This window comes from Morone saxatilis, unplaced genomic scaffold, assembly GCF_004916995.1.
Source record: "Morone saxatilis isolate NCDOM2014 unplaced genomic scaffold, NCSU_SB_2.0 Contig23, whole genome shotgun sequence".
In the NCBI taxonomy this organism is placed as follows: domain Eukaryota; kingdom Metazoa; phylum Chordata; class Actinopteri; family Moronidae; genus Morone; species Morone saxatilis.
Genome location: NW_023339796.1, coordinates 9,236,974 through 9,263,589, shown reverse-complemented (window position 1 = coordinate 9,263,589; position 26,616 = coordinate 9,236,974). Strand labels below are relative to the sequence as shown.

The 26,616-nt window shown below is 41.1% G+C and overlaps 1 protein-coding gene across 3 annotated transcripts in view; it reads right to left on the bottom strand.

Annotated features, from left to right (window-relative positions):
* rock1 (Rho-associated, coiled-coil containing protein kinase 1) overlaps positions 1-23,276 on the bottom strand; it is a 28,553-nt gene extending 5,277 nt beyond the window's left edge. For all 3 annotated transcript variants that reach the window (XR_004797021.1, XM_035670567.1, XM_035670568.1), the window contains exons 1-27: positions 22,357-23,276; positions 13,122-13,203; positions 10,754-10,854; positions 10,497-10,634; positions 10,173-10,348; positions 9,078-9,162; positions 8,731-8,875; positions 8,330-8,468; positions 8,029-8,120; positions 7,100-7,259; positions 6,756-6,831; positions 6,515-6,603; positions 6,134-6,182; positions 5,737-5,872; positions 5,262-5,353; positions 4,891-5,137; positions 4,239-4,345; positions 3,938-4,088; positions 3,028-3,188; positions 2,714-2,898; positions 1,876-1,945; positions 1,684-1,787; positions 1,319-1,484; positions 1,105-1,198; positions 929-1,017; positions 640-831; positions 388-553 (exon numbers count right to left, since the gene is read on the bottom strand). Coding sequence is in view for 2 of the 3 variants with exons in the window: in XM_035670567.1 (XP_035526460.1) it covers positions 388-553; positions 640-831; positions 929-1,017; positions 1,105-1,198; positions 1,319-1,484; positions 1,684-1,787; positions 1,876-1,945; positions 2,714-2,898; positions 3,028-3,188; positions 3,938-4,088; positions 4,239-4,345; positions 4,891-5,137; positions 5,262-5,353; positions 5,737-5,872; positions 6,134-6,182; positions 6,515-6,603; positions 6,756-6,831; positions 7,100-7,259; positions 8,029-8,120; positions 8,330-8,468; positions 8,731-8,875; positions 9,078-9,162; positions 10,173-10,348; positions 10,497-10,634; positions 10,754-10,854; positions 13,122-13,203; positions 22,357-22,449 (3,385 nt within the window). In the remaining variant the exon portion in view is untranslated. The remainder of the gene's footprint in view (positions 1-387; positions 554-639; positions 832-928; positions 1,018-1,104; positions 1,199-1,318; positions 1,485-1,683; positions 1,788-1,875; positions 1,946-2,713; positions 2,899-3,027; positions 3,189-3,937; positions 4,089-4,238; positions 4,346-4,890; positions 5,138-5,261; positions 5,354-5,736; positions 5,873-6,133; positions 6,183-6,514; positions 6,604-6,755; positions 6,832-7,099; positions 7,260-8,028; positions 8,121-8,329; positions 8,469-8,730; positions 8,876-9,077; positions 9,163-10,172; positions 10,349-10,496; positions 10,635-10,753; positions 10,855-13,121; positions 13,204-22,356) is intronic.
* Between the last annotated feature and the right edge of the window lie 3,340 nt (positions 23,277-26,616).

Below are 26,616 nucleotides of genomic sequence, written 5' to 3'. Positions count from 1 at the left end.
AAAGAATTATTATTTTTTTTTTTAAAAAAGGAACCTTCTCCAAATACCTATTTCATATATTTGACAAATATGTTACTAGAAGGAATGATGAGGAGGGTACAGTATGGTATTCAAATGAGTGAATCGTGAATGCCCATTATGAACCCAGCACATCTTTTGTACATAACTGATACTAAAAACAAGAGAATTAAGACCCCTAAACCCATGTTCATTCTTTTGCTGATTTAAACGAGACTCATCCAATACTTTATGTCTTTTATATTCTCTTAAATGTGAATGTTTTAAGACTTAATAGTCACAGATGAATCCTGTATTTGGGACTTGAGTTTATTATGCGTAATAAAAGTAGCAGCAGCCGTGTCCAGTTAGGCCCTGCGGTGACCCTACCTGCGATGTTGCTGTCCGTCTCATCCGTCTGCAAGCTGGTGACACTAGAGTTATCCATGCGCTGTTGCAGGTCGTTCAGTTTCTCCCGAAGCTGCTCGATGTCGCTCTCTTTGCTGTCCAGCTGCATTTGCAGCTCGTTGCGATATGTGCATTCCTCTGCCAGTTGCTGTTGGTAGAAAAGCCATGAGTTATAAACAGGGAAACTTTGGGATTTTTACTGAGCCCTTGTATCCATACACTTCCTTAACTTACCGCCTGCATCTCGCTTAACTCCTTCTGATACTTGATGGCCATGTGGTTAAACTTATCCTTCTCCTGGTTAAGTTCCAGCTGAAGCTTGCGGTTTTCCTTCTCCTTCTTCCGCAGGTCAGCAGTACTGCCCTTCTTCTTCTGGTCCAGCTTCATGTCCTTGCGGTTCATGATCTCTGCCAGCTTGTTCACCGCCTGATAAATTAAAGCAGGTGAACAGTTGGAAAATCATCAGCCACCATTCTCTACTTGCATTACTAGTGTTTGCAAATCCATTCTGAAAGATCTTTACCTGAGTCTTCAGTGTGCGCTCTGTATTGAGGACCTTCTCATAGTTGGCTTTGATTGTATTTGCAATCTCTTCTTTCTGAGCTACATACTCTGTCAAGAAAAAAAAAGACTTTGCTTGTACAACAACGTAATTATAATATAGCAAAGAAACATAAAAGGTCAATGACAGGACAGTACCTTCCTCCTGAACATTAAGCTTCTCATTTAACTCAGCCTTCTCTTTGCTGAGGATTTCCACATCTTTGGTCAGAGTTTTATTGGATTCTTCAAGCTGCAGAGAAATTTCAATATTAGCACCACCAAAAGTTGAGACAATGAATAAAGGTGGAACCTACTAAATGTACAAGACAAATATAAATTGTGGAAGGGAGGCAATTTAGGTTGTGCTCACCCGTGCAATAGTAGCCTCCTTTTCACTAATCTCCTGCTTATGTCTAGTCCCTGCCTTCTTGCTCTCCTGGCTGAGTTCAAAGTACTGCTCCTCCTGAAGTGCCCGGGCAAGTTGCTCTGATTCGGCCTTGGTCACTGTCAGATCCAGCTGGGCAGACAGGGAGTCCCTTTGTGCAGGATAAAAGACATTTTAAGTTATATAACCACGTCTCTTCAGCTGTTTCTTTTTAACCATCAGACCACTATATAAACTCATCAAAACAATAGGACATAAACTCATTCGCTGATAAATAATCAATATGTGGGTGATTAAATCAAAAAAGTGATGGCCTTCAAACCTTCTGTGAATAGAATTTAGTCTCTTACCTTTCACTGCACAGCTCCTGCACCTTTTTATGAGCCTCTTGTACCTGCCGGTTCCTTTCCTCAATCTCCTCCTTTAGTTCCTTGACCTGAGTTTTGTAAAGCGTCTGAGGGAAGGACAGAGATAGTTTAGTCACTGGCTTTCACACTAAATGAAGAAGACAGGAAAATTAGGGAACTGAGACTTATACTTACAGAAAAATACTGTTCGGCCTCAAGCTGGTCCTGAAGTTCCCTCATCTGTCCCTCGTTGCCTCTGTATTGTCTGTTAACACATTAGCCAAATACATTAGTACTTCATTTATATAAATTCAGTCCATGTATCTAGCTAATTGTACACAGTTACTTTCCAAACAACACTCTCTAGCCGGGCAAACAGAGCCAATCCACCCCTGTAGTCAAATGTAACTAGCACCACATCCAGCAGCACTGGCTGCAGCACTAGACAGAGGATTAGCAATGGAGTGAATGGAGCTGGACTCAGAGTAAACCCCTAATCCTTTGATGTAAACACTGTCGCAGAACAGCTTTGGCATAGCCCCCTAAGCTGGAATAATAGCACTTATTTGAAAATAGCAGGCAATTGTGGGGCAATTTACGCCTTGACTTCCAAAGAGCATTACTGGCCCGTGCAGCAATAACAGAAAACTAGAACTCCTGGCTGGAAGCTGCTGCCAGCTAGTTTCACAGTAATATTAACCGGCACACTGACCTATGTAACCTCAAATGTTCATGTTTTCCTAGTTAACATTATGCAAGTGTTTATTCTATTTATTACCTCAAACAAGGAGGTTATGTTTTTGGTGCCGTTTGTGGGTTTATTTATTTGTGTGTCAGCAATGTTATGGAAAAACTACTGGCCCGATTTTCATGGAAATTTGGGGGACGCTGTAGCATGGGCCAAAGAAGAGCCCATTACATTTTGGAGTGAATCTGAATTGCGGGGTGGATACACAATTATTTTTCACTTTCCTATGGCAAAATTAACTGAATTCATGTGCAAACATGTCGTTATTGAAGGCAGGCCACTCACTTGGTCAACTGTGCCAGCTGGAACTCCAGCGAGCGTTTACTCTCTAGTGCCGTGTTGGTCTCCTGTTTGAGCTGCTTTTCTGAACACCTAAGGCGGTCCACCTCCTGCATGCGGCCCTTTAGGTCGCTCTGAGCCAGCACACGCTTGCTCGACTCCTGTTCAACTTGTACCCGCAGATTCTTCACCTGGAGAAGAAAAAACATGAGAAAGATGAGATATCGCAGATGAGAGGCACAGAAGAGCTGTTCGCAGGCATCTTTTATCTTATATATCTGAACATTAAAAGGACTGCTACAGTGAAAGGGATTACTTACCTCATCTTCCAACCTTTCTTTTTGCTTCATCAGCTGCTCCATCTTCTGCACAGACTGCTTGAGGTCAAACTCCAACATTGAGCACTGCTTCTCGACCTCCACTACCCGGCTCTCTGCTCGCATCCGCGCTCCGTTCTCCTCAGACATCTTCTGCTGAACAGCTGGAGTAAGACAGCGACGGACAAACAGTCAATTCCTTGTTCTACTGCCAACTGACAGGATATCAAGCCAACTGAAGATCCTGAATGATCATTTCAGTGTGCTGGCCACTTCGTAACCCAACCAAATCTGACAGTAACCTTCCATATTAAATAACTATATGAAGGAAAAAAGACAGCTAGAGTACTATGTGTTGTGATCATTTATCAATTCAGCTGAACAAATATGACAAATCTGATCCGATCTTCAGCAGCTAATGCACATTTTTTATACTAAGGGGATACTCTGAGCTGTATTTGTGGACTGTGAACTACACGGAACTGTGTGTTCTTGGAGATGTGTGCGTGCGAAGGCTTTTCAGATGAAAAAAGGACTTTTTGAAGAAAGTCAGTAAACGTGGAAAATGATGAGCCTCAATTATTAGCGAGTGAATTTGCCACGGAGGGGCTGAAGTCTATTCCAGCCTGTAATAGGTGAAAGGCAAGAAACCACCTTGACAGATCATTATTCTATTGCAAAACTGCTTTAGAGTTCAGCTTTAATATGCAATGAGGCAATGTTCTGACATGCTGACTGGCTTGCACTCCTTAAAATTCCTCCCACCCAAACATACCCTTCAGGTGAGTCTGATCAGAGAGTAGACAAGAAAGATCAAACAGGAAGAGGAAGACTGGGTCAGAAGGAAGTTAAATAAAATAAAAAGGTGGAGAGGCGGTGGAGATGGGCATGCTCTGACATAGGACTGGCATACCGTTCATAGCAGCTGATTTGGCTTCTTCAATAGACTCATATTTGTCAGTAAGCTGTGCCCGCGTCACCCCGTGCTCTGTCTGTTCCTGCTCCAGACGCTGCTGCAAGGTCTTCAGTTTGTAGTTCAGGTCTATCTCCAAGTTGTTCTTTTCCTATGGGGAGAAGTAATGACAAGGTAAACACCATGAAGCAAGCTGAACACATAACTGTCCTATTATGTGAACAGAAATACACAAAATAACAGCAATTCCTTAAATTCAACAGGGTGGAAGCACAACTGCACAAATACTACTTGTGTGTACCTTCTCCAGGTTATTGGTCCTCTCCTGGGCTTGTTTGCGTTCTGCCTCCACTTTAGAGAGGCTGAGCTTCAAGCTTTTGTTGTCCTCTTGCAGCCCTGCCATCCTCGCTGAGAATGGATGATAAAGACAATCAGTCACCATCATGGTGTTTATGATATGAAGCTGGTAACCCTTTTTATTACAGCCATTCAGAAAGCTCTGAACTTTCTATAACTTTTCTTTAACTTTTACCACAAAGAAACTAATCTGACACACTTCGGAAAATGACTTCAGCCTCCATCACACTCCCTCCTTCCCTACAAAATCTAGGACTTTCATAAGCTTGTTCCTATTAAAAGATAAACTGGCTGACAGATATATCAGAGACTAATTTGACTGCTGTGGGTGTTGTGAGGGATGGCTTCTATTACATGGAATTTCTGCAGCTGTCTCAAATGTCTGAATGACAGTGGGATTAGTCTAAAAGAGCTATTTGGAACCACACTGAGATGGTTTAGTGTATTCAAATGAGTGTTAATAAAACTAAAGTACGTTTTTTTCACTGACGTGATAAAGAAAACAAAAATGTAAAACAATATAAACACTGCAACACTTGTAATGCTGTTTTTTTGGTGTTGGATTTGCATTTGTCAGTGCATCATTTGTGGGTCACCTTGCAGCTCCCTGATCTCCTCTGAGCCCTGGCTGTAGTTCCTCCTCTCTGAGTCCAGGGTGCTCTGAAGGAGCAGGAGCTCCTTCTCCAGCTGGGCCTTCTCCCCGTCCGCTGCACGGCTCCTCTCCTGCAGCTCACGGTTCAAGCTCTCTAACTGGCTCATCGATTTGGCCATCTCCGTGTGGCTCTTCCGCAGTCTCGCTGCTGTGTCAGACTCTGCACGCAGGAGGTCATTGGCCTCTTCCAGCTTTCAATCAAAATAAAGAGAACCAGAAGGGAACATAGAGTTTAATGCACTGACCTCCACTCATCCAGACTGTGTGTGTGTGTGTGTGTGTGTGTGTGTGTATGTATGTGTCTTTACTGTATACCTGATTCTGCAGCTGGACAATCTTGTCATTTGAGGCCTGAGAGTTCTGGCTAATCTTCCTCATATCTTCTAGCTGCTCCTTTAAAGTTGAAACTAGAAAAAAAAAAAAAACACATGGGAAATCAGACAACGCTCCAGTTTCAACACACCCCCAACTTCCTGATTAAAATCAAGTTAGATTACATGGACAGCATATCAAGTCTTCAATTAAAATGGCTTACTGCTTGTCAATCCACTTAATTCTGTCTTCTGTTGCGAGTCAGTGGGAAAGTCAGAGAGACATGTGCATAGTTTAACACTATGGCATATGTCTTAACCAGATCAAATAATACGGACAGGATAAAGACATTAACATGCAACAAAACTATGTTGAAATACTGACTGCACCCCCCACATCACTCTGAGAATATAATTAAATTGTCAAGTGTAATTCATAAAAAAGTGTGAGTCATACATCGGCAGGAGCTCATCATTACCCTCATTCTCCAGATTGCGTCTCTTCTCTGCCTCCTGGTCAGCTTTTCTTTGGTACTCTGTGAATCTGTGCTGCAGCATGATCTTGTCCTTCTCCAGCAGAGAAACACTGGCCTCTGCACTCTTCCTAAGGTTTCCCTGTAGCAAGGAACAACAGAGCAGCTGTGATGTGGCAGTAAGAAACCAATCCTTATTCTAGCCCCGATTTTAAAGACAGAGCTTTTCAACTTCATTGTTTTATTTTTTATCATTACATGTTATGAATGTATTACCAAAATAAAAGCTGTAGGTACAGTTTATGGTTTTTTGTGGATTATAATTGCAATCAAAGCAGTAAAATATCATGGATTTATAATTTGTCTATTAGAAAGATGTTGAGAGAAAGTGTCCACATCTAACCTCTTCATCCAGTTCTTTCATGATTTTGTCAATCTTGGTGTTTGATGTCCTGGGGAGAAGAGAATTTGAGAAAAAAAATGTTTCACTATTGAATGTACCTTACAATAATCAGAAAAATCTCATGTACAAATGTCTGGTGTACTAAACAATCAAGGATGCACATGCAATCAGGGGGCCATGTTGGCATTTACAAATATCACAATTTAACTAGACACCATAAAATAATTTTTTTTAGAAGTAAATATGTAAATGTCTCACTGTCTATGTCTACAGCTGTTTATTTTGTGGCCAGTGTCTGATCCCTAAGAATTTGCATTATTCTGTACTTGGACTATGTAAGCGACTACCCTTTTGTGTATGAATAAATGTCCTGTTCCATACCTGCACTTCTGCTCCAACTCATCCTTCAGCTGCATCTCACTGTGGAGCTGCTCCTCCAGCTGGTAAATCCTTTTCTGCAGGTTCTCCAGCTAAACAGACACACAAAATAAACTTCCTTAAATTCATCTTCATAGATGCAGACAAATATTGCAGATGCAATAAGGGAATCACAAAGGAGATGGAAAATTGGCTGAAAAATTAATTGTGTTTTTCTTCTTGAAAATTGCAGCCATCTACTCACATGACTCTTGTCTTCCTTTGTGGAGCTGCTACGTTTGTCACTGGTTTTTGCGGCGGGGGTCGACTTTCGGAAAAGGCTGGAAACAGAACACATTTTATTATTGGTATATAATCATAACAGTTATATTAAAACCTCTTCTCAAAGTAAAAAACTAACGACTTTCACTATTTCTTCATACGAGTATGAATAGCAATATTATAAGAGCATTTACAGGCAAATAGAAGAGTTAATATCCAAAGTGATATTTGCACCAAAAAAAACTATTTAAACCTACCAAGTCTACCATGAAAACAGTACACTCTATAGACTGCTATTAAAGTCAAGTCAAGTCAGTAATCACTTACTGCTGATTGCTGTAGTAAGTGAAGCCTACAAAGGGGAGCTGGTTGCCCACAAAGGCCTTTGGTATGGGAAAGGTCTCCTCCTCCCCCCGGTCCTCCTCGATGTCATCAAAGTTACTGGTGTCAACGTCACTGCTCAGTTCAGGCACTACTGGGGCAGCCGCTACACGAGACACAGAAAGATGGAAGATTCGTCATGATACGAAATTAGGCCTATAATTAAAATTTTTATTACATGTGCAAATACATCTGTTATTTATATGCTCATAACAGGCCTTGAAAGTGGTCTGTTAACCCAAAATCACATATTATAATTTGTTCTTCTGCTTCTATTATGTTCAATATATATTTTCATAATCATAACAGTGTTTTTAGGTAGATTACCTTCCAGATAGATAAAGAGACACAAAAACAGTGTTTCAGTTTTCTCTGCACAGAGTTTTTCTGGATTACAGATCTCTTTTACAACCCTCTTTAAAACAAAAGGAAACCGCTCAGCTAGCAGAGCCGGTCAGCCAGTAGAACGACAGGGGTGGCAAACACCAAAGTGCTGACTTCAGCCTAGTAAAGTATTAAATATAAAGCCACTAAAGAACTGACTATAGCTCCTGGATTTAGCCCTACATTTCTAATCCCTCTTTGCTCCAGTGTCAATCCCGGCGCATTAACATTTGCGATGGACTGCTTCCCCCGTTATTGGCCTAAAAAATGCTGTGCTGCCAATTATTGCTCTGAGCAGGAATCACGTTTAGCCTTGGAAAGGATACTGAATGAATGGCTCGTCTACAAGAATTTCCTGCAACTGTCTGTAGTAGGTCAAATGGAAAACATGATCGCTGGCTACATGATTGCAGTAACAGTTAGCAGACTGCCAAAAAGAAATGGGAGGTGTGAAAGTAATCAGCAATCTTAACAGAAAAAAATGTTCTTACTGTCTCTGATGACCTCCCATGTCCACTGGTCATTCTTGAAGAAAGGATGCCTCTTGATCTCATCTACACCATTGCGTCCAAGTCGAACTTCCCTGTTGGGGGGGGGCAACACACACTTAGTTTGATGCTTGATCATTTCCACAATTATGGTTGAGAACACCAGTACAAGCCGTTCTTAAATATCTAGATTCTTTCCACTGAGAGTCCTCTAAGCTGGGAAACAATCAGTGCCAAAACAAGTGAAGGGTCTTGTGATAAGAACCTCTTCAAAATTTAAGTGCTTAGTCTGTCACTATCTAACCTGTCAGTCAGGAAAGCACAGATGAGATTCTTGGCATCGTTAGAGATCTCGCTGTCGTCAGGGAAGGTCAGGGCATTCTTGTGGTTCATAATTTTGCTGTAGGTCCCCACGAGGGAGTCGGCGTAGAAAGGAGTGTCGCCTGTGCACAACACAAGACAAACAATGGGTTACTGATTGTACAGTACAAGAGCCAACTGTGTGAAACATACACACTGAACATGGAAAAAAAAATATAGGGGAAAGTTTCAGAATCTCATTTTGGTGTTTTATAACAGAGAGAAATGTAAAAATGACCCAAGTTTGGAATTTTTAAAGGATCAAAATGTTATGTTATCAATAATAATTATGACAGGTATAATATCATTAATGTTAAACAGTTGCCCATTTCAGCAAATACTCACCAACTAGCATTTCGTACAGGAACACTCCCACTGACCACCAGTCACACTCTCGGCCATAATACCCGTCTCCTCCTTGGGATTTCAGTACCTCAGGCGAAATGTAATCTGGAGTTCCCACTGCTGTGTCACATCGTACCATACCATCCTGAAGAGGAAAAACAGTACTTTTTTGTAAAAAAAAATAAAATAAAAAATTAATGCCTCAAAATAATTGTCTGTCAAAAACCTAGATTGTTTTTCATAGATCTAAACAATCACCGAAACCACTTGAAATTTTATACTTAAAATATCTATAATTTATGCGGTGTGATAACATTCATTATGTTGATGGAAACTGAATGTGATACCTTGTTCATTTTCATGCAGGTCCCAAAGTCTGCCAGTTTTAAGTGGCCTGCTTTGTCTAGCAACATGTTATCAGGCTTCACGTCCCTGAGAAGGCAAAAATAAAGTGATATCAAGCACACAAACAATACAAACTCGAGCGTATAACAAGAAAACCGAAGCACTTTGCCCGTGTGCAATGTGAACAGTTAAGGTTAGAGCTGCTTGAGGGTGTCACTTGGAAAAATAGCTCTCCAAATCATAAGTGTCTGAAGGCGCTGCACTGTTCTGCAGCAATAGGTCAGATGTAATGAGGTATGAAGAGGCTGGGAGCTGAGAGAGCGGAATTTATGTTTTCTTGAAATTTCCTTTCACTTCTACTTCTAGCAAACTAATGGGAAAACAGGAGAGAATTATTTAATACCGCTGTCATGGTGTGAATTTTCCACCATTGCAGCTGTGCACATAGATTAGTGTGTAAAATAATATAAGTAATCATTTTATAAAAAGGGAAAAAAAAATACAATTTCAGGACTGTTCCAGATGTACAGCCAGCATCATGAACTCAAGCAACTCTAAATCACTGCTAAAAGAACACAACAGAAATGTGAAAACAAAGAACTACAAAAAATAATTGAATCTAAAAATGGTTTGAGAAACAGAGAAGCTGGATATTACTACTGACAAAAAAAATGACACTGTAGAAAGTGAAGGGAGAGAGTGGAATTTGGTGTTTAAGTAAACAGAGTCTGAGTTATGAAAACAAGTAGTGCAGCATGACACCTATAGTTGGAACATTAGCAAGTAACTGGGTATTTATGCCAAAAACAGTGCCTCTGACCCTGGACTGTTTCCTGCTTATAACAAAGCCCCATTAGGTCATAGGTTGTCACCACACGTCTACATCATACTGCTATCCTATCTAACCTGTCTCCTAGTTACCAGTCACCATAAAACTGCAATTGCCTACTGCAATTTCCCAGCTTACGAGGGCGTAAGAAACGGCATTTTCCATCAGAAATAAATACACATAAAACATAACATAAATGTAACTTACTGACTATAGCTAATTTGAAAACCAAACAGCACGTAGGAGAAGGTGGATGTTTTGTTGTTACCTGTGAATGAAGCCCATGGCGTGGATTCCGTCCAGGGCCAGCACCACCTCAGCCGTGTAAAAGCGGGCCCACTTCTCTGGGACGTCATAGTTGCTCATCAAGTTAACTAAGTCGCCACCGGGCATGTATTCCATCACCATGTAGAGGTAGCGGTCGTCTTGAAATGCAAAAAAGAGCTGTGGGATAGAAAAGAGAACACATAATAAGCTAAAACAAGGCACACAAGGCTTGGTGTACGCATGTGTGGCTTACAGATCATTATATCACACTAGTTTAAAAAAAGAAAAAGGTTTTAAGATGCTTTTTTTCCCCATCACATCATACCTGCACTACCCATGAGCTGTTGGCAAAAGCCATGATGTCCCTCTCCTCCCAAAAGAAAGCAGAGTCCGACCTCTTGATCATCTCAAACTTGCTCAGCAGCTTCATGGCGTATACCTTGCTTGTGGCTTTGTGTCTTACCTGGAAAAGATGGTGAGGTGACAGTCAAGACAGGCTTACTCACAAACTTCAATTGTTTTAGAGAAAAGCGTGTTTATAGACAGTTTCACAGCACACGAAACACAAAATGGTATCCTTACCAACTGCACCTCTCCAAATGCTCCTCTCCCAATAACTTTAACCACCTCATAATCTATGGCTTTCATGCGTAGATCACGAATTTTACTAATGGTATCCTTGTCTGGAAAAAAAAACAAGCAAAGACATGTTAATACAAAATAGAAGCTATGCTTTGCTTGTTATGCGATATAGGTGAAACAGAGAATGGGGTCCACGTTTTGCTGTCCCGTCTATGAGGACATAAGGGATGCACTGTTTAGTTAACTGCACTCCATTTATGATGACTTCTTTTGGCTTGATGGTAATGAAAAACTTGAATTGTGCTTCAAGGAGGGAGCATTTCGTACCAAACCTTTTGTGCCAAGCAAGGCAGAAGACCGATAATAATCTATAATTTGTAATTTTGTGATGGAAACAAACACTACTTCTGTATTTGTGTGTGTGTGCGTGTCTGTGTGTGTGTGTCTTGTAAGACCCTGAGGTTTTGGGCACTTTTGTGCATGACAAGAAAATAAAATCAAAATTCAAGAAAAAAAATAAAAAATCACATGCCGAGAACTATTCTGCTCAAGTTACTGCATTGCACTTTAAGAGGAGAGTCTTATCCTTCGCCTTGTGCATAGAAGCATCACAGCAGATTATGGCTATATGTGGCTAAATCAGTTTCTTTAAGTAAATACAGTATGAGGTGCCTGAGGGAGCTTGCAGAGTATGGGTGCTATTTTGTTATTAAAAAACTCTAGAATGCATTTTATATGGAAGATCAGCTTCCTTCCACCATTATCCAACATCATTTAGGCGTCAGTAATGTCGACATATAGCAGCGATCAGGTTTCATAGGAACATCCAGCCTGTTGGCAAGCTGACAGCGCCTCTGCACAGCTGAGGGATGCCGTTTAGGGAAAGTTTGTTACATCAGGGAGAGGCCAACTCTCAGTAAGCAGCAGTGCGAGCTCCCCTAGGGGAGATAGTATTCACTGTTAAGCCAAATTTGGTCATAGCTGAACTAGGAGGATAATTTTCAATTCGCATGGGTCACAACTGGCACGGGAACGCATGGAAAAGGGGCGTGCGGGGGCGTCCAAGTTCAATTGATCTAAAAATAAAAAGCAAGGCCTGAGGTATTAGAATAAGAACATTTAAGAGTGAGTCATCTCTCAGCATTGGTTCCCGGGATCATGATCCCTTCTTAAAAAACCCCAGAGGACCAAAAAGACATATAAAACATGTTTAGAAAAGGTACAAATAGGACTTTAATGTTGCTGTTACAAACATATACTGTGTGTGTTTGCATGTGTGTGGGGGCTGAGTACAATTATTCGTAGTAGGTCCCAGCATACATACAGTGGAGCAATCGGCTGAGGTGACCGGACTGTACAGCACAATGCATAGAGGAGAGATTTCAGAGTACAGAGCCCTTCGGGCAATGCATGCTACTGACGACCAGTGTCTCACAAGACAGCTAATCCATTAGTCCAAATCCATCGATGCATTTCTAACACTTGGCTGCTATACACACAAAAGTGCTGTACCAAGAGTAATAGAGGAGATGCCTAATGGCAGTTTTAGCCCAAGGGTGTACAGTAGGTTGGGTTAATTATCAAATGTGAAGAAGAAAAAAAAAATAAAAAATGCATTTTACTTTTCTTTAAAAGTACAGTAAAGATTGTAGCAGAAGTCATTACATGGACAAAAATAAACTCTGAGTGTCAACCCTTTCACATTTCCTCCCAACCATGTCTTATGAAGGCAGGCTGTCCCCGCTAATTTAGCAAACACCATAACTAAAGTTGTTTTGTTTACTCTGGTTAGAGGTGTTTTGGTTAAATTATATGTTTGCGTATGTGTAATTCAGGAAATTAAAAGACGTATATCCCCCAAGATATAACCCTCATGCCCTGCCCCCACCTAATACACTGCTGGCTTCACAAGAACAAGTTCTGGGGTAAACACTGTAACATGATAGTTGCCATTTCCCTAGAAAAGTAAATGCCAAGAATTGGACAGTTTTACTAGAACTGATGAGGAAAGATACATTTAGCCTCACCATCAGCCTTGTAATTGTGTTTTTCTTTGTTTTGTCTAAACATAGTTATGGGGGTTCCCCAGTCTGAGGGCACTGTGAAAAAGAGAAGCCATCACGATAGGCACCATGTGGGTCACCAGCCATTTATGAAAGCCCCTTTGTTGGGGACACTAAGCAGCAGACACCTATTGTGTCCAAGCCTACATAGAGCCGGTGACCCAAAAACAGCCTTCTTTTCTGAGCCTAGGCTCATACCCATATGTAACAGGGTCTGCAAACACAAATGGTTCACGTGAAAGACACGGACAGATCACCGTTAAAGGAGGACATAAGGGAGGAAAAGCATGATGTGAGCTACTTACATCTATTCAAAAAGTTGTCAATGCTCTTATTTTTCCGCAGGGCAGGAAAGTCAAGGTCATACACCAATGCGTCCAAGCCATCCTGAGGAGAGAGGAGAAGGGTTAATAACCAGTCAGACAAAGATACAGTGCCTACTACTGCAGCAACATCACAGACAACATGTAAAAAGCAAATAGTGTCCCGTCAGGCTGTTGGTCTCTGTAGGAACGGCTTTGAACAGACTTCAGTGTAAAGCTAGCAAGGGGCTTCCAGCCTGGATTACATTCATAATGTCTAGCAGGGTTTCAGCTTATTGCGAATATCTGGATTTCAGTGATACTATAAACATTTACAGTTTCTTTTTTTTTTTTTAAACAGCATGTCTTGCATGTTGCCTGCCATAGAAAGTACTATGGTCCATTTAAATTCACAAAATCACTGTTCTCTTTAAATTCTGGCAGGAATTTTAAAAGTCATTTAAAATGCATGCTGTGCATCTGTAAACTGATGTTTCAACTAACAACTGTTTGAATAGGCCAAACTGATATCTCAGGCACTAATTTGTGTTTCTAGAAGAGGACGCAACATTACTTACTATAACAAAGCTAACAGCCAAAAGAACTAAGGAAAAGTGTCTGGTTTTATTGCCGTCAAGGTTAGGTTACTGATAGTCATACAGGTGAAAGTGCACATCTGCTCATGTAAGCATATGCATTCTGAGATAGGTTGTTACGTCTGGGGCCTTGAGTCAGCTGCTGACCAGAGATGTATTTATGACTGCTGCTGGAAAACCTTGAAGGTAGTGGGTAACGACCGACATCGTGAAAAGGAGCGTTTTGCAGCTCTACAGCTTTTATAAAATCTTACAATTTACATAACAAGTGTAAAATTATGTAAAAAGCTGGCTGGATGACAAAAAGCAGAATTTCCCACCCTGGTCACTAAGTTTCTAATAAAAGCAACTGAGGAAACAAAGTACCTTTTGATGACTGGGGCAACAGGGTGGTGCCTCACAATAACCAGTGAGGTAAACTGTGAGACTTCACAATAAACACAGTGCTCCAAAACCCCCTGACGTTAGAGAAGTTACTCCCAGCTTGCCAGTTTTCAGACCCTCATTATAACCCTTTTTATGACAATTTATAGGTATAAGTGTCAATAAATACGATTCAAAAGGGCCGTGCAGAACACCCATTTCAAATAATGCTGCGACAGCTACAATGTTGTTATTCCGAGAACTACAAACATACGGTACAGTCTAGATTGGCTCAGGCTAGGCAGGGGAATAAGTGCTACTGGCGGGATTTAATCTAATCTTCCATAATCCAGAATGGCTGAAAGAAGACAGGCACACAGGCACTTGAACACAACATACCGTTATGCATTCCCTCTAGCGGCTGTGAGCCAGATGTTGAAACTGAGCATCTTCTGACACTTTGCCATGGGTCAGCAAGCCTACATTATCTTTCTTCAAAAGGCCGGAGATATTACAGCTGAATCGCCCAGAAAATATCAAACAAACCTGTTTCCCCCCCCACTTGTTCACAAACGTTACATCATCTCTGAACTTACTATCAAAGCAAGATTCTTGTCGTGAATGATCTGTTAAATAATGCCAGATTCCTTTTTGCATCTCTGAGCACAACAGTGATGACACATGGTGAATCAGCAGCTCAGACAAGGATGAGGAATCCTCTTAAGTAACTCAGCAGTGGAGGTCAGGGCCATGCCCCCCCTCTATGAGACATAAAACGAGTAAGCGCCCTGCGGGATGGGTGGATGCAGGGAAAAAAGGCATATGGGAGGGGGAAAGGGAAAAAAATGGGAGGTGAAGAACGGCTGGTGGGAAGAACAAAAGCGGCACAGACGTTCACCGGGACACAATGTGGGAAATTAACGACAGGGTAGGTTATGATCCACACACACGGCCGAGCTGAGCCATCGTATACTCAGAATTAAGAAAAAAAACGTGACGCCAGTGTGGAGAATTTACACAAGACAGACCATAGGTTGGGAGAGAAAAGGGGCCTTGTTGGCTGTACAGTGTCCAGCCAGCCTGCACTGGAAAAAAAAATAAAAAGCCGAAGAACCGAGTCCTTCAGGACCCTAATCACAAGGCTCTGTGCTCAGCAATGCACGTTTGCATAACTTCCTGCCGCAGAGAACTCTGGACAGCCACAGTAACATTCCTTAACAGGACTGTACACGTCAGAGAGCTATTTTAGGTATGTGGCCAAACAAGTTCTCAACAAAAAGTGAAGGAAGGGAGGGAAAAAAAAAAAATCCATCCCAAGTACAGAGTCACATAGTGAGCCTTATTTTCAGGCAGCGCTGGTGCCTCGACGCTACAGTATGACGGAAAGGAGGAGGGAGCGAAGGGCTGGTGCGTGTGGGGCTGGCCGGTCCAATAGAAGAACAAATGAAGGAAAAAACAAAGAAAAATCGGAAGACAGCCATGCTTCTACTGACAGTGTGACAAAAGAACCAGGTTTCAGCGAGTTAAAAATAAAAAAAATCTCATTGTAGCATTAAAAAAAATAATAATTAAAAAAACACGACCTGAATTGCTACATAGAGCAAAGTAGACTGAAGGAGCAAACTAGGCAACAATAAATGAGCAATTTTAAGTAGTAAGAGTGTGTTAGCTGTTCCAGGTTTGAATCTCAGCATCAGATCGTGACATTAGGGGGGAATTTAATTCGGAGATCGAAGGTGTGCGTCATTTTTATAATCTCTATATTTGTGTCTGCAAAATGAAGCAGCCTGTGTTTCTTCACAAACACATCTGTGGAAATATGGTGCACGCACAGACAGGGTCAACCAGGTTCAATTTATAAGTACAAGTACAAAACATGAGTAACCTCTGCTGACTGGTTTGTAATCATCAAGGTTGAGGTTAGTAACCAAACATCATCTGTCACTATCTGGCTTTAGCTATCAGACCACTGTGCCGCTGGGCCAGATGGAGCAGCCAGTAGCAGCGACAAAGCTCTGAACAAAATCAGCTCCAGATTGTCCGAACAAATATGAGGCTGATAGTCGGGGATCACTGACGACGCTCTTTTTTTTTTTTAGTAAGTAATTCAGGGTAATTTCCAGAGGTGAAACTGTTCCTAGCTAAGCACTTCTGCTTCACTTCTTGCAGCTCTGAAATTTCCATGTGCTCACGAGTTTCTGTGTGCTTTCCAGGCAAACAGAAAGAAAAATGCATCAATAATCAACAAATCTGCAGCACAAAATGGAATAAAAATGGAGTAGTGGTGCTCACAAACAGCATTACAACAAAGATCTAATACTGTAGTTATGTGGCTCTTGCTTTCAGCCTCTGGGATACCATTATTCACTTTATTGATGGCTCTAAATCTATGAGGCAAGATCCTTTAACAATATTAACGGCATGTTAAACGTTAGAGAGAACATAGTGAGAATATATACTGTCAAAACAGGTCTTATTCTAACACTCTACCCTACTAGAAACAGAGCAAAACCATGCAGTGGAATCACTCGCTGCAACAAGCACTGGGCGGTTGCAGTCCACAGGCTATGTTTCATTATGTGGCAGTCTTGGGAAGAAGAAGAAGAAGAAGAAAAAAAAAAAAAAAAACACATCGCTGGGAAAACAAACCAGAGCTTGCAGGACTCCATGTTATCCTATTTCTGCTGATGCTGCTTCAGCCAGAGGGCAACACATCCCTGGGATTACTAAATAATAACACGAAAAACCATCTCATCACCCTATTAATGAAATGCGGTAATTATGTTAAAAAAAATGTATAGTTATACAAAACACGCAAGCCAGTGGTTGACATTACATATGGCAATTATTTCTTTAAGCTTTAGGGGAAAGAGATCCACACACACACACACACACACAACACACAAGCTCTTTTCCAGACATTAAAGTCTGAGTTAAAATTTCCATGGGAGACTCAGCCACATCATCCCTTTCTGCATGCCAGCACAAGGCATGTGGACTGGCCTAAGTGAAGCCCTACTTCTCACTTCCTTTTCTGCCACCTCTTCAAGACAATATGCTTTCCACATGTGAGCGATTGTGCAGCCGTTCAAGTTTACCGTGCGAATGAAAAGGTCGTTCCATCGCAGGGCTGTACCGTGAACACAAATGTGATCATACAAACCAGTGAAGCCATTCAAAGCCCAAAATACCACACCGGGCAGTCGGATAGGAATGGAAAATCTAAGGGAATACCGATCCATCTGCTTTGGGATTTGTCAATTTGTTACACTTTTGACATCCACCAGAGAGATTCACTAAAGTTTCTTCCAAGAGCTCCAACTCTTCTTGCACACTCCTGCTGTACATAATATCTACTGACAGGAAATCCCACTTACCTAGAAAGACTGCATATCTAACAACTCTACTGGATAAACGGCAGTGACAGTGAACCCAGGGGTGGCAAAACAGGGGCATTCCACTTCCTTATGAGGTCCCAGTGAGCGAGAATCACTGTCACAAATGCTTTCATGTCAAAATATAATTGAGTTATTCCAACAGTGGAGAGCACTCACGAGTTTCCACTGACCCAGCTCTAGATTCTCGAGCAAAACTCTGCTGCTCTGCCCAGGATTTCTGACCTCACCCTCGCAAAGAACCATCTTATTACACATTTCGAGCGTCTTCACTGGACAGGGGTCGTAGAGTCCTTTGTAAGTGGGACAAACTAACTGGGACTGTAGCCCTTAAGAAATAAGATGAAAGGAGCAGAAGCAGGAGGCTGTAAAGTTCAATGGGTGAATCAAAGGCAAAGGCGTTCCGTTATTAAAAGACTGGATCATTTAAGTATGCATTCCTGCACATAATCAGTCAGTTGAGGGAATGCAGAGCTACAAATAGCTCAGCCAATTGTTGTTCCCATAGCCGAATAGCTGAGGAGAGCAGTTTACAACTGGCAGCCCTGAACCTTTCTGACAATAGAGATGGATCAAATGCTGACTAGAACCTTTGCCACAAACATGTTTTTCAACTCAAGAAGATGTAATTCATCATTAAGAAGAGAGTTTACCATATTTTAGCCAACCAACTACAAATTACACAGATTAAATAATTCCGGCATATTATCTGAAGGATAACAAAAGTTGTTCAAGCGCTTTAAAGTGCTTTCGTGGCTTCCAGGGCAGCCGGTTAGGAAAACTAACTAGCAGAGAAATGAAACAGCGGTAGGTAATCCACCACAATGACAACTTAGTCACTTTTGCTTTTGTCAGAGTTACTCTACGTTAGCCTTGCAGGATAGAAAGTCAATGGACCATTTTGCTAAAAAAAAAAATGGTGGTGCATTCAAGGATGCTGCGACATCCAAGATCCAAGTGTAAGTTTCCAAATCAGTGTCGCCTAGCAGTTCCATTACCATCTGACAATAAAAATATGACAAAGAGAAAAGAAAATCAATACTACAATATTACACTGCTGCCTCAATTATCACAAGTTGACCTGAATGCTATACAGGCTAAACCCTATTTTATAGCATTAAAGGGAATCATTTGGCACACTGTTTTGAAGGATTATGTAAATTACAAAACACGACAAAAGCAGGTGACTGAACTGCACTGATATAACCTGAAAACAGTAGCTGCCTGGAAAGTAAATCAAGCTAAGACCCTACAGCATGCTTTAACAAATGGCCACAATTAATGTAAAGTATAAGCAAATTAAACAGAGAACACAACTTATCAGGTGTAAACACAGAAAACCACCGGTGTGGTACTTTAAGGAATAATAATGGCTCTTCTCATGCATTGCTCTAAATAAACAGATTACAGAAAGGGAGGCTGAATAATAATAAGTGATATGTCAAGTAAGAAGTATGGGGTTGACCCAGTACAACATTTAATGTAGTGTAAATACACTTCCACATAAATGGCAATTATTTCCCTCAGTCAAAACTATGCAGATCTGTCTATGAGTCTAGAACCAAATACAGACTGAAGCTGAGCTATCAGTGCTGACAACACCTGGCAGGTAAGGCTTGTCCATTAAAGGCAAAGGTCGCTAGAACAAGGGCAGGTCCTCTACAAAGGCAAAACAAGGGCGACTTCACTTTGGTTGTTACTCAAGTTACTCAGCAGATTCAGCAGATCAGGAGGCACCTCAGTAAAATGAATAAAAAAATGATTTGCAAGGCTCAAGATAAGGCAGTTATGACTGAAAACTGTCTCTCTGTACAAATGTTCTTCATGGCCAGCTTTTGAAAACCCTGGTCTTGCTATACAATAGTTTCCTTTAAATGTTTTAACTCTGAGAATTGGGATAAATGTTGCTCGACATTGAACGCGTGTCAGCAAAGAACCAAATATTTAGCAATTCAAATGTCATAGCTTCTTTGCCACACAGACACAAGTAGAAGTACACACCTCCTTCAATTAGTCAACATGCATATTGTTGTGGGACGATGATTTGATTTACAAATACTGGCAGGTGTTAACCTTCTGGTGTGATTTTAACACATTCATTATGTCATTAATTTAATAAAGCAAGGGTTTCTTCATCTGTAATTTCTTCATAGCTACAACACTAATAAGTGTCGCTCATTTAGGAATTTCAGCCTTTTCACCTAATATTCTAAATCGTATGAAAGTAAAAGCATCCACCCCAACATGTACAAGCAGCGTTTACACAGTCAATCAGTCTATAAATCTGGTTTGCTAGCCTTGCAGTTTCCTGTAATTACCCGTATTACAGATTTAGAGTCCAAATAACAGATGAAAGAGGGATCAAAACGCACAGAAGCTAAAGCACCCCAAGTGTCAAAGTAAGAACAAAGACTGTGCCAGGAAACCTTTATGTATCTCAAATAGAGGCAAAGCCCTCGCAAAACAAGTTCCAACGTATCATCTGAACCATTATAATTTAGACTCTACCACTGAAGGACCAAACGGAAAAGCAACTATGGATTTTTATTCAATATATCTACAAATCAAACACAATTTCCTCTAGCCGCTCAGAGACTTTAGCTGAGGAGAGTATGTGTAATCCAGACCTTATGTGATAAATGTTGAAAACAAAACAACAAAAACAGATATGGAAGATGCTTAGACCCGTTACTGTCAGTGAGCTTTCACATCACAATGTCAGGAATTCTGTCTGTTCGGAAAGGCTCTTAGAGGTCTGCCCAGAGCACAGAGATTGAGGAGGGGGCAGCCCATCCAGATAAGACGCTCTTCTCTCCAAGCAGGATTTATTTAGGGGGTGAAGATAAGGGCGACGGGGTTGGAATACTGTGCTCAACAGGCCAGCCCCGGACTAGAGTGGTAAAGCGCAGGCCAAATGCCACCATCGCGCAACACGAGACCACGCTTCAACAGGAAAAAATGTTTAATCCCAACAGTGCTGTGTTCAAGACAGAGAGCGACGCCAGCTCGAGACTCAGGTACAGAAACGTGGCCAGTAAAAGGCTCGCATTGTGCATTCTGATGGAAGCTATTACTCACAGCCGAGCGTGTTGGCTGCTTTATGAGTTAAACGTCCTGATTCACGGCATTCAGAAACATGAGTCTTCAGTCCACATAATTTTGGTTTATGGGTAGAGAGCAGAGCCCACACCCAGCTACCTCAGAGCTGCCTGCCTGCTCTCCACTCTCTCCAGACGTGCAGAATGGCTTTGGGACGCACAGGGAACTCCGGGCCAGTCAAAGACAAGAGGTTATTTGATTAGCGTGGAATTTTATTAAGCTGTGGGTGGAGTTGCATGGTGGCAGAGGGAGCCTCGGCAAAAGGCCTCCATTCATTGATCAGGCGAGATTGCAGAAAGGGGGGGAAAAAAGAGGAACAACACCCTTGTGTGTGTGGCTGCCAGCGGGAACAGTCCCCGCAGCTTTTTGCCATTAAAAATGCAGAGTGTGTGCACTTTTAGGTGAGTTAATTGCCTCTTTCTGCAACAGGATGGGAGGTCATGAGAGACTAAGTTTTCTTTTCAACAGACAGCTATCTACAGCAGCCGACACACAAACACTTCAAGTTGGTGAGTGGGTGGGGTTTTAGGACAAGCCCTCTTCCCAAAACATATACGATCAAAAAGAGTGCGCGCGTGAATGAGTTACGATGAAACAACTGCGTGTACGGAGACACAGAACTACAGTCGTCCCTGGCTCGTTGCGAGCACTGAATCCGCGGCTGAAAACTCAGATATACCTGTAAAAAGCTAAACTTAGGTGCCTGGAAATTCAGGCCAAAACGTTCCATCCAATTACTCCCATTAATTTAGCTTTTTAAAAATCACACTACACATCCGCGCGCAACTGCTCCGACGAGTCACCGAGACCCAAATCCTTTGAGTGCCACTGTCACCCAAGCTGAGAGGCTCCTGATATCAACAAACACTTGACACAACAACATCCCCTTGGCATCCACTCCACGGTGAGTCAGTTCCTGGGACTGCCGCGCGTAATAAGACTACGAAGGTGTTGCTTTAGGGTTGAGCACGTGGCAGCAGCCGCCTTCTTCTTCCCTCAGACGTGAGAGTCACTTCATGACTTGTCACCCCGTAGACAGGAAGCAGCCCGGGCAAACTCCAGCCGACAGGTGCACCGACGCAGCTGGAGGCCTGCAGGTCACAACAGGCTTGCAAGCGAGAATATCACTTCAGAACGAAGCTTAGATAAGTGAAATCTAGACAAAACAGCACACCTAAACCGCTTCCTAATGATCTAGATAGCACCCGAGTGACATCACAAACCATCATCAGTTTGTAGTGGGTGGCAAGTACATTAATACATATTTAGACAGCACCAATAGTTTCAACTGGCCTAGATAGGTGAAAAATAATCTGACAATGTGTGTCTGAGCTGGGGAGAACAAAAACACACGGTTGCCATCTGTCACACAGTTTTAGTTAGCACTGGGTTTTAATTACACTCCTTTGTGGAAGATAGGCAATCGTGTGCTGTTGACACACACAGGCGTTGACGTTCAACATCAAACCTACTGCTGGTCATTAAAGCTGCACTGGTTTTTGGCTGCGAGTTTGTGCAGCATTTGACTGCAGGATGTCAGAAGTTCAAAACTACTGACTGCTTTCTTTTCGCCAAATCCTTCACACACACACACACAGGTGTATGAACTTGACTAAGTATGTGAGCCAAAACTGGCCTGTTGGCGTCAATATCAGCACATTCCTTCAGTGGCAATTGAGACGACTTGTTGGTCTCGGAAAGGATTTCTGCTCCAAGTTGTAGACTGACCCCGAATGCTTCACTCGCTAGCTGCCTAGCCAGCCAGCTAGCGAGCTACAAACTTACCAGAAGACAATCCGTGTTTACTTCTGACTTCGGGTCCTTCAACATGGCATCGATTTTTTCAAATCGAGCCTCCATACTCTCCCTGGCAGTCATTTTTGCTGTCAAAACTCAGTCCCGGTGTTGGGTTGTGAACAAAAACAGCTCACTGGCGAGACACAATGCTGGCTAGCTAGCTCTTAGCAGCCAGCGGTAGCTAGCTAGCCAAATGTTCCTTTCTTCGTGTGAACTTTTCGCCGCACTTCAAAGAAAATACATCGTTCTCCCGGAGCTCTCACAGACGATGAAACGTTTAAGATTGCGCTGGATGTACAAAAGCCACATTTTCAGGGTCGAAAGATGTTTTTCCTCCAGTGTGAGTGGCCAACAACTTCAGTGGCAGAAGATAAATGCGGCGACAGATTAGTCAGCCTCTGCAGGATGCCGCTGAGGATAAGGGCTTAAAATGTTGGTGCATCCAAACAAAAGGCAATTAAAACTTGTAATGTAATGTCTGTTTTTGTGGGGGGAGGAAATAAAGCACAGTTTGTAGGAAGGTTAGTCCGGGCCCGTTCCCATAACTGTGCCAGGCCCCTTTGCAGAAAACGACAATAGTATCTGACAGCTCAAAAGTAGAAGTGGTGGGAAAAAAAAAAAACTTCTGCTTCTTCCAAATTTCGCTGAGTTTAAACACGGAGTCGTTACAACGTTTAACGGCAGTCCTTCCGCCGCCTCCCGTGCACTGTCATTGACCGTCGACTGTTTCCCGTCCGGACTGCGTTATCTCTCAGATCGAAGACGTTATACATCGGCTTTTTTTTTTTTAATGTGTGTTAGTTTTCGGAAGAGAAAAAAAACAGCAGACGGTGCCCGATTTTCTCCCACAGCCTGACCAACATGTCCGCCTTCCTGTTCAAACACCCGGAGAAGAAACTTCAAAATGTCAAGTACTGCGCATGCGCCATGTCGAGGCGTTCGCGGACTGCTGAGAGCAACGTGTTGCTGTTCACGACTCTTACAATGTTAAAACACATTAAAAACTAATGATCAATATTTATTGTTTAGGTTTCCAGAAGTTAGAAATTTGGTCTGTTATATTTAGTAACTGGAATGATCCACATGGGTTGCGTAATTTAGTGGTTATTTTACAAGGCAGGGTTGTAAAATGCAGTTTAAGTTTGTAGTTCCCTTTTAAAAAAAACTATAGAATATATACAGTATAGGCTACAAAGATTTTCTGAAGTCGAAAAAATACAAATATATGTGATGAAGATGTGTGATGACTATTTGATGACGCTATTGTATTTATCAGAGTGCCATTCAATTCATTACTCAAGATAGCAGTCGCTCTCACTACTGTGAGTTATATTAAAAAAGGTCAAATGGTCTTTGCTGAGATCTAAAAAGACATCAGCGCACCGGTGTTTTCATTTATAAGGCCATAGGCCATGCTGTCTAAATTTCCAGGATATTTAACATCTTCGGTTGAGTTCAAAGTGAACAAATATGACTCCATATCCCAAGAGATGCCTGAACTGCGAAACTTAATTAGATACTCCTTCATCTACGGGACCTTAAAGTTCTATTCTATGCCATTTGTTTTATAATATTTGTGTTTGATGTGATGTGTGTTATGACTGTTTATTATGACTGATTCATTTTATTGTGGTCTTGTACTTTATGTCATCAGGTCAAAAGATATCTTGATGTCAGTGAGGTTTCCTGGATAAATATCTTAACTAAGTAACACTTTTGGTAAATGTAATAATTCATATGGGTGCTCTTTGTATGTGCCATCATTTAATTGAATATTCTATTCTAGTAAGAAATGAAAATAAATTCAGTCATACTGGCTTTTAAATGTCTTGTTTCTGGGCCATATTCTATTAAGTCTATGTTTTCCTCTGTTCTATTCTGTTTCACAACAACAAAAACAGTTCTGCTTTCCAAATCTCACACTAGCTTAAACTGACTGTTACTGTAAATAATATTAAAGCAAACCATATGATAAAATAAGATCTGTGAGAAAATGAGGATTGTTGGTGATTACATAAGGTTTAGAAATACAAGATAAGGTCAATAAACCCACTCTATAGGAATATATATATATATATATATTATGTAAGGGTCAGTCATAATCAGATTTTCTAACTTATACTGCAGAGATTTAAAAGTTCATCCTAGACCACAGAGATTTCTCCATTTGATGGTGGACAAGATTGGATTCAAGGATAAAAAGCTAATATCATCATCAACTGTATATTTGTCTTCTGTGATCATCCATGATGTAGATCTCTGAATGAGCAAAAGACAAACAGGAAATGCCTCTACAGCAGGAACTGCCGTCAGTTGCTCCCAGGAGACTAACAGCAGGCCTCATCTATCTATTTATTCTATCATGTTATCTACGTAGTTATCTATTCTATCTAACATCTACTATCTATTACCTATCTATCTATCTATCTAAATCTTTTGTTTGTTGTAAATGCTGCCCTTTTTTTACAAGATATATAATAGAAATGATTGCTATGTATGAGAACTGTTCTGTTACTGCCTTTAATGTAGGCCCAATCCTTAATAATAATAATATAAAACTACTGACTGTGAGGACTTTCAAATGTGTGAGTTTACACGAAAGATTTCATCAAGTGTCTGCACTACTTTAAAAAACTAAATGTTTGTTCTCCTTTTCTTTTCAGTAGTGTTCCTGTGAGTCTTCCTCAGCGTGTCACCCGACAGAGGGCAATGTTTTACAATTATTATTTTAAGAACTCCACCGTGCTCAGAAACCTGAAGCCCATGATCTTGATTTATTATGGCACTGAAATAAAGTGTTTACTGAAAGGACTGTCACATTGTTCTATCAAAATGGCAGCCTTTTTAATTTATTTCAGTTTATATCGACTAAAGATGTTTTATTTTGTCGTTTAGTTGTAAAGATGGTTTCTGCACAATCTACGCAATACGAACAGTGCAGCCTGAACTGAATGCAGTTCCCTATTTCTGCCAGTAGAGGGAGATGTTTTAACATTTGAAAGTGGGAGAAGCACTGAAGCCTGTACTACTTAATGAGACACTTTATACAGGCACAGGCTTCTATCTGCAGTTGAAAAGGAAAATATAACAGGTAGGCTAATAATACTTTTCTAATATATAGTAGCATGCATGTAGCCTGTATATGTTGCCTATGCTGTACGCATATATAGGCTAGGCCTATGTATCAGGAATATTAATTATTTTGACTTTGTTTGCACTTATGATATATTTAATGAGTTTATTTGTTTGTGTAATTTCTTTCCTAATTAATTCTTTTTTGCTGTTTATATCTCTGAATCTATCATTTTTCCCACGATGCTGAAGTTAGCTTCCGATTTAACAATTAAAGGGAAACTTAAGCGGTGGATCCTCTTACTGTTGTGAAAGCGTATTACACGTTTTATACCCACTTTCAAATTTGTGAAACCTTTAGTCTGTTTGTGAGAATGCAAAAAAAAAATGTTTTTAAAAATTTTTAAAAATAGAGAGACCCATATCAAAACCCACTATACATAGACTGGTCAAATCTGGACTAGATTATACCACAGAACCCAGTGACCCTTTAAAACCTAGTTTCAGGTTTTGAGATGCCTTTATTTGTGAAAATACAGAAAGGGGATAACAAAAACAAACTCAACGGGTTCTTAAATAATATTAATAGCTATATTTATATCAGGAATGCAACCAAAAGTTGTAGCAGTACTTTCTACTGTAGTAATAGTGACAGTAAGGGGATGGGAAACTGAAAAATACTGCTTTCAAACCCAAAGGTAGACTCACACACTCAAAAAGAAGGAACATTAAACTTTGTCAGCAGCCAAAACACAAGATACCAACAGGTTAAACAGGTAAAGAGGTTTAAGGCAGGCAAAAAGCAACCCAACAACCTATAGTTCGATTTTTACAATATCAGGCAGAAAGATTCCGACTGAAGCTACTATAGGAGACATGATCCACAAAGTGTGGCAGATGATTAGGCTACTGTTGGATAATGGGGTAATGAGGATCGTGTCTGCAGGCAGGTGCCACTTAATTTGAAGATGAGAGAAGAAAAGAGCATGGTCTGAAATGATGGCAGATTTTATTGTACAGATCAAGGAGTGGAATGAAATGATTTCTCAATTGAATGTTTAGAATTCTGACAAAGTACTGACATAAATATTTTTTGGCAAAAGTGAAGAAAGAAAACATCTACAGAGGTTGAGGTTGACCGTGGCCAGTTAAAGGAGAGATGAGAGAATAACAGTC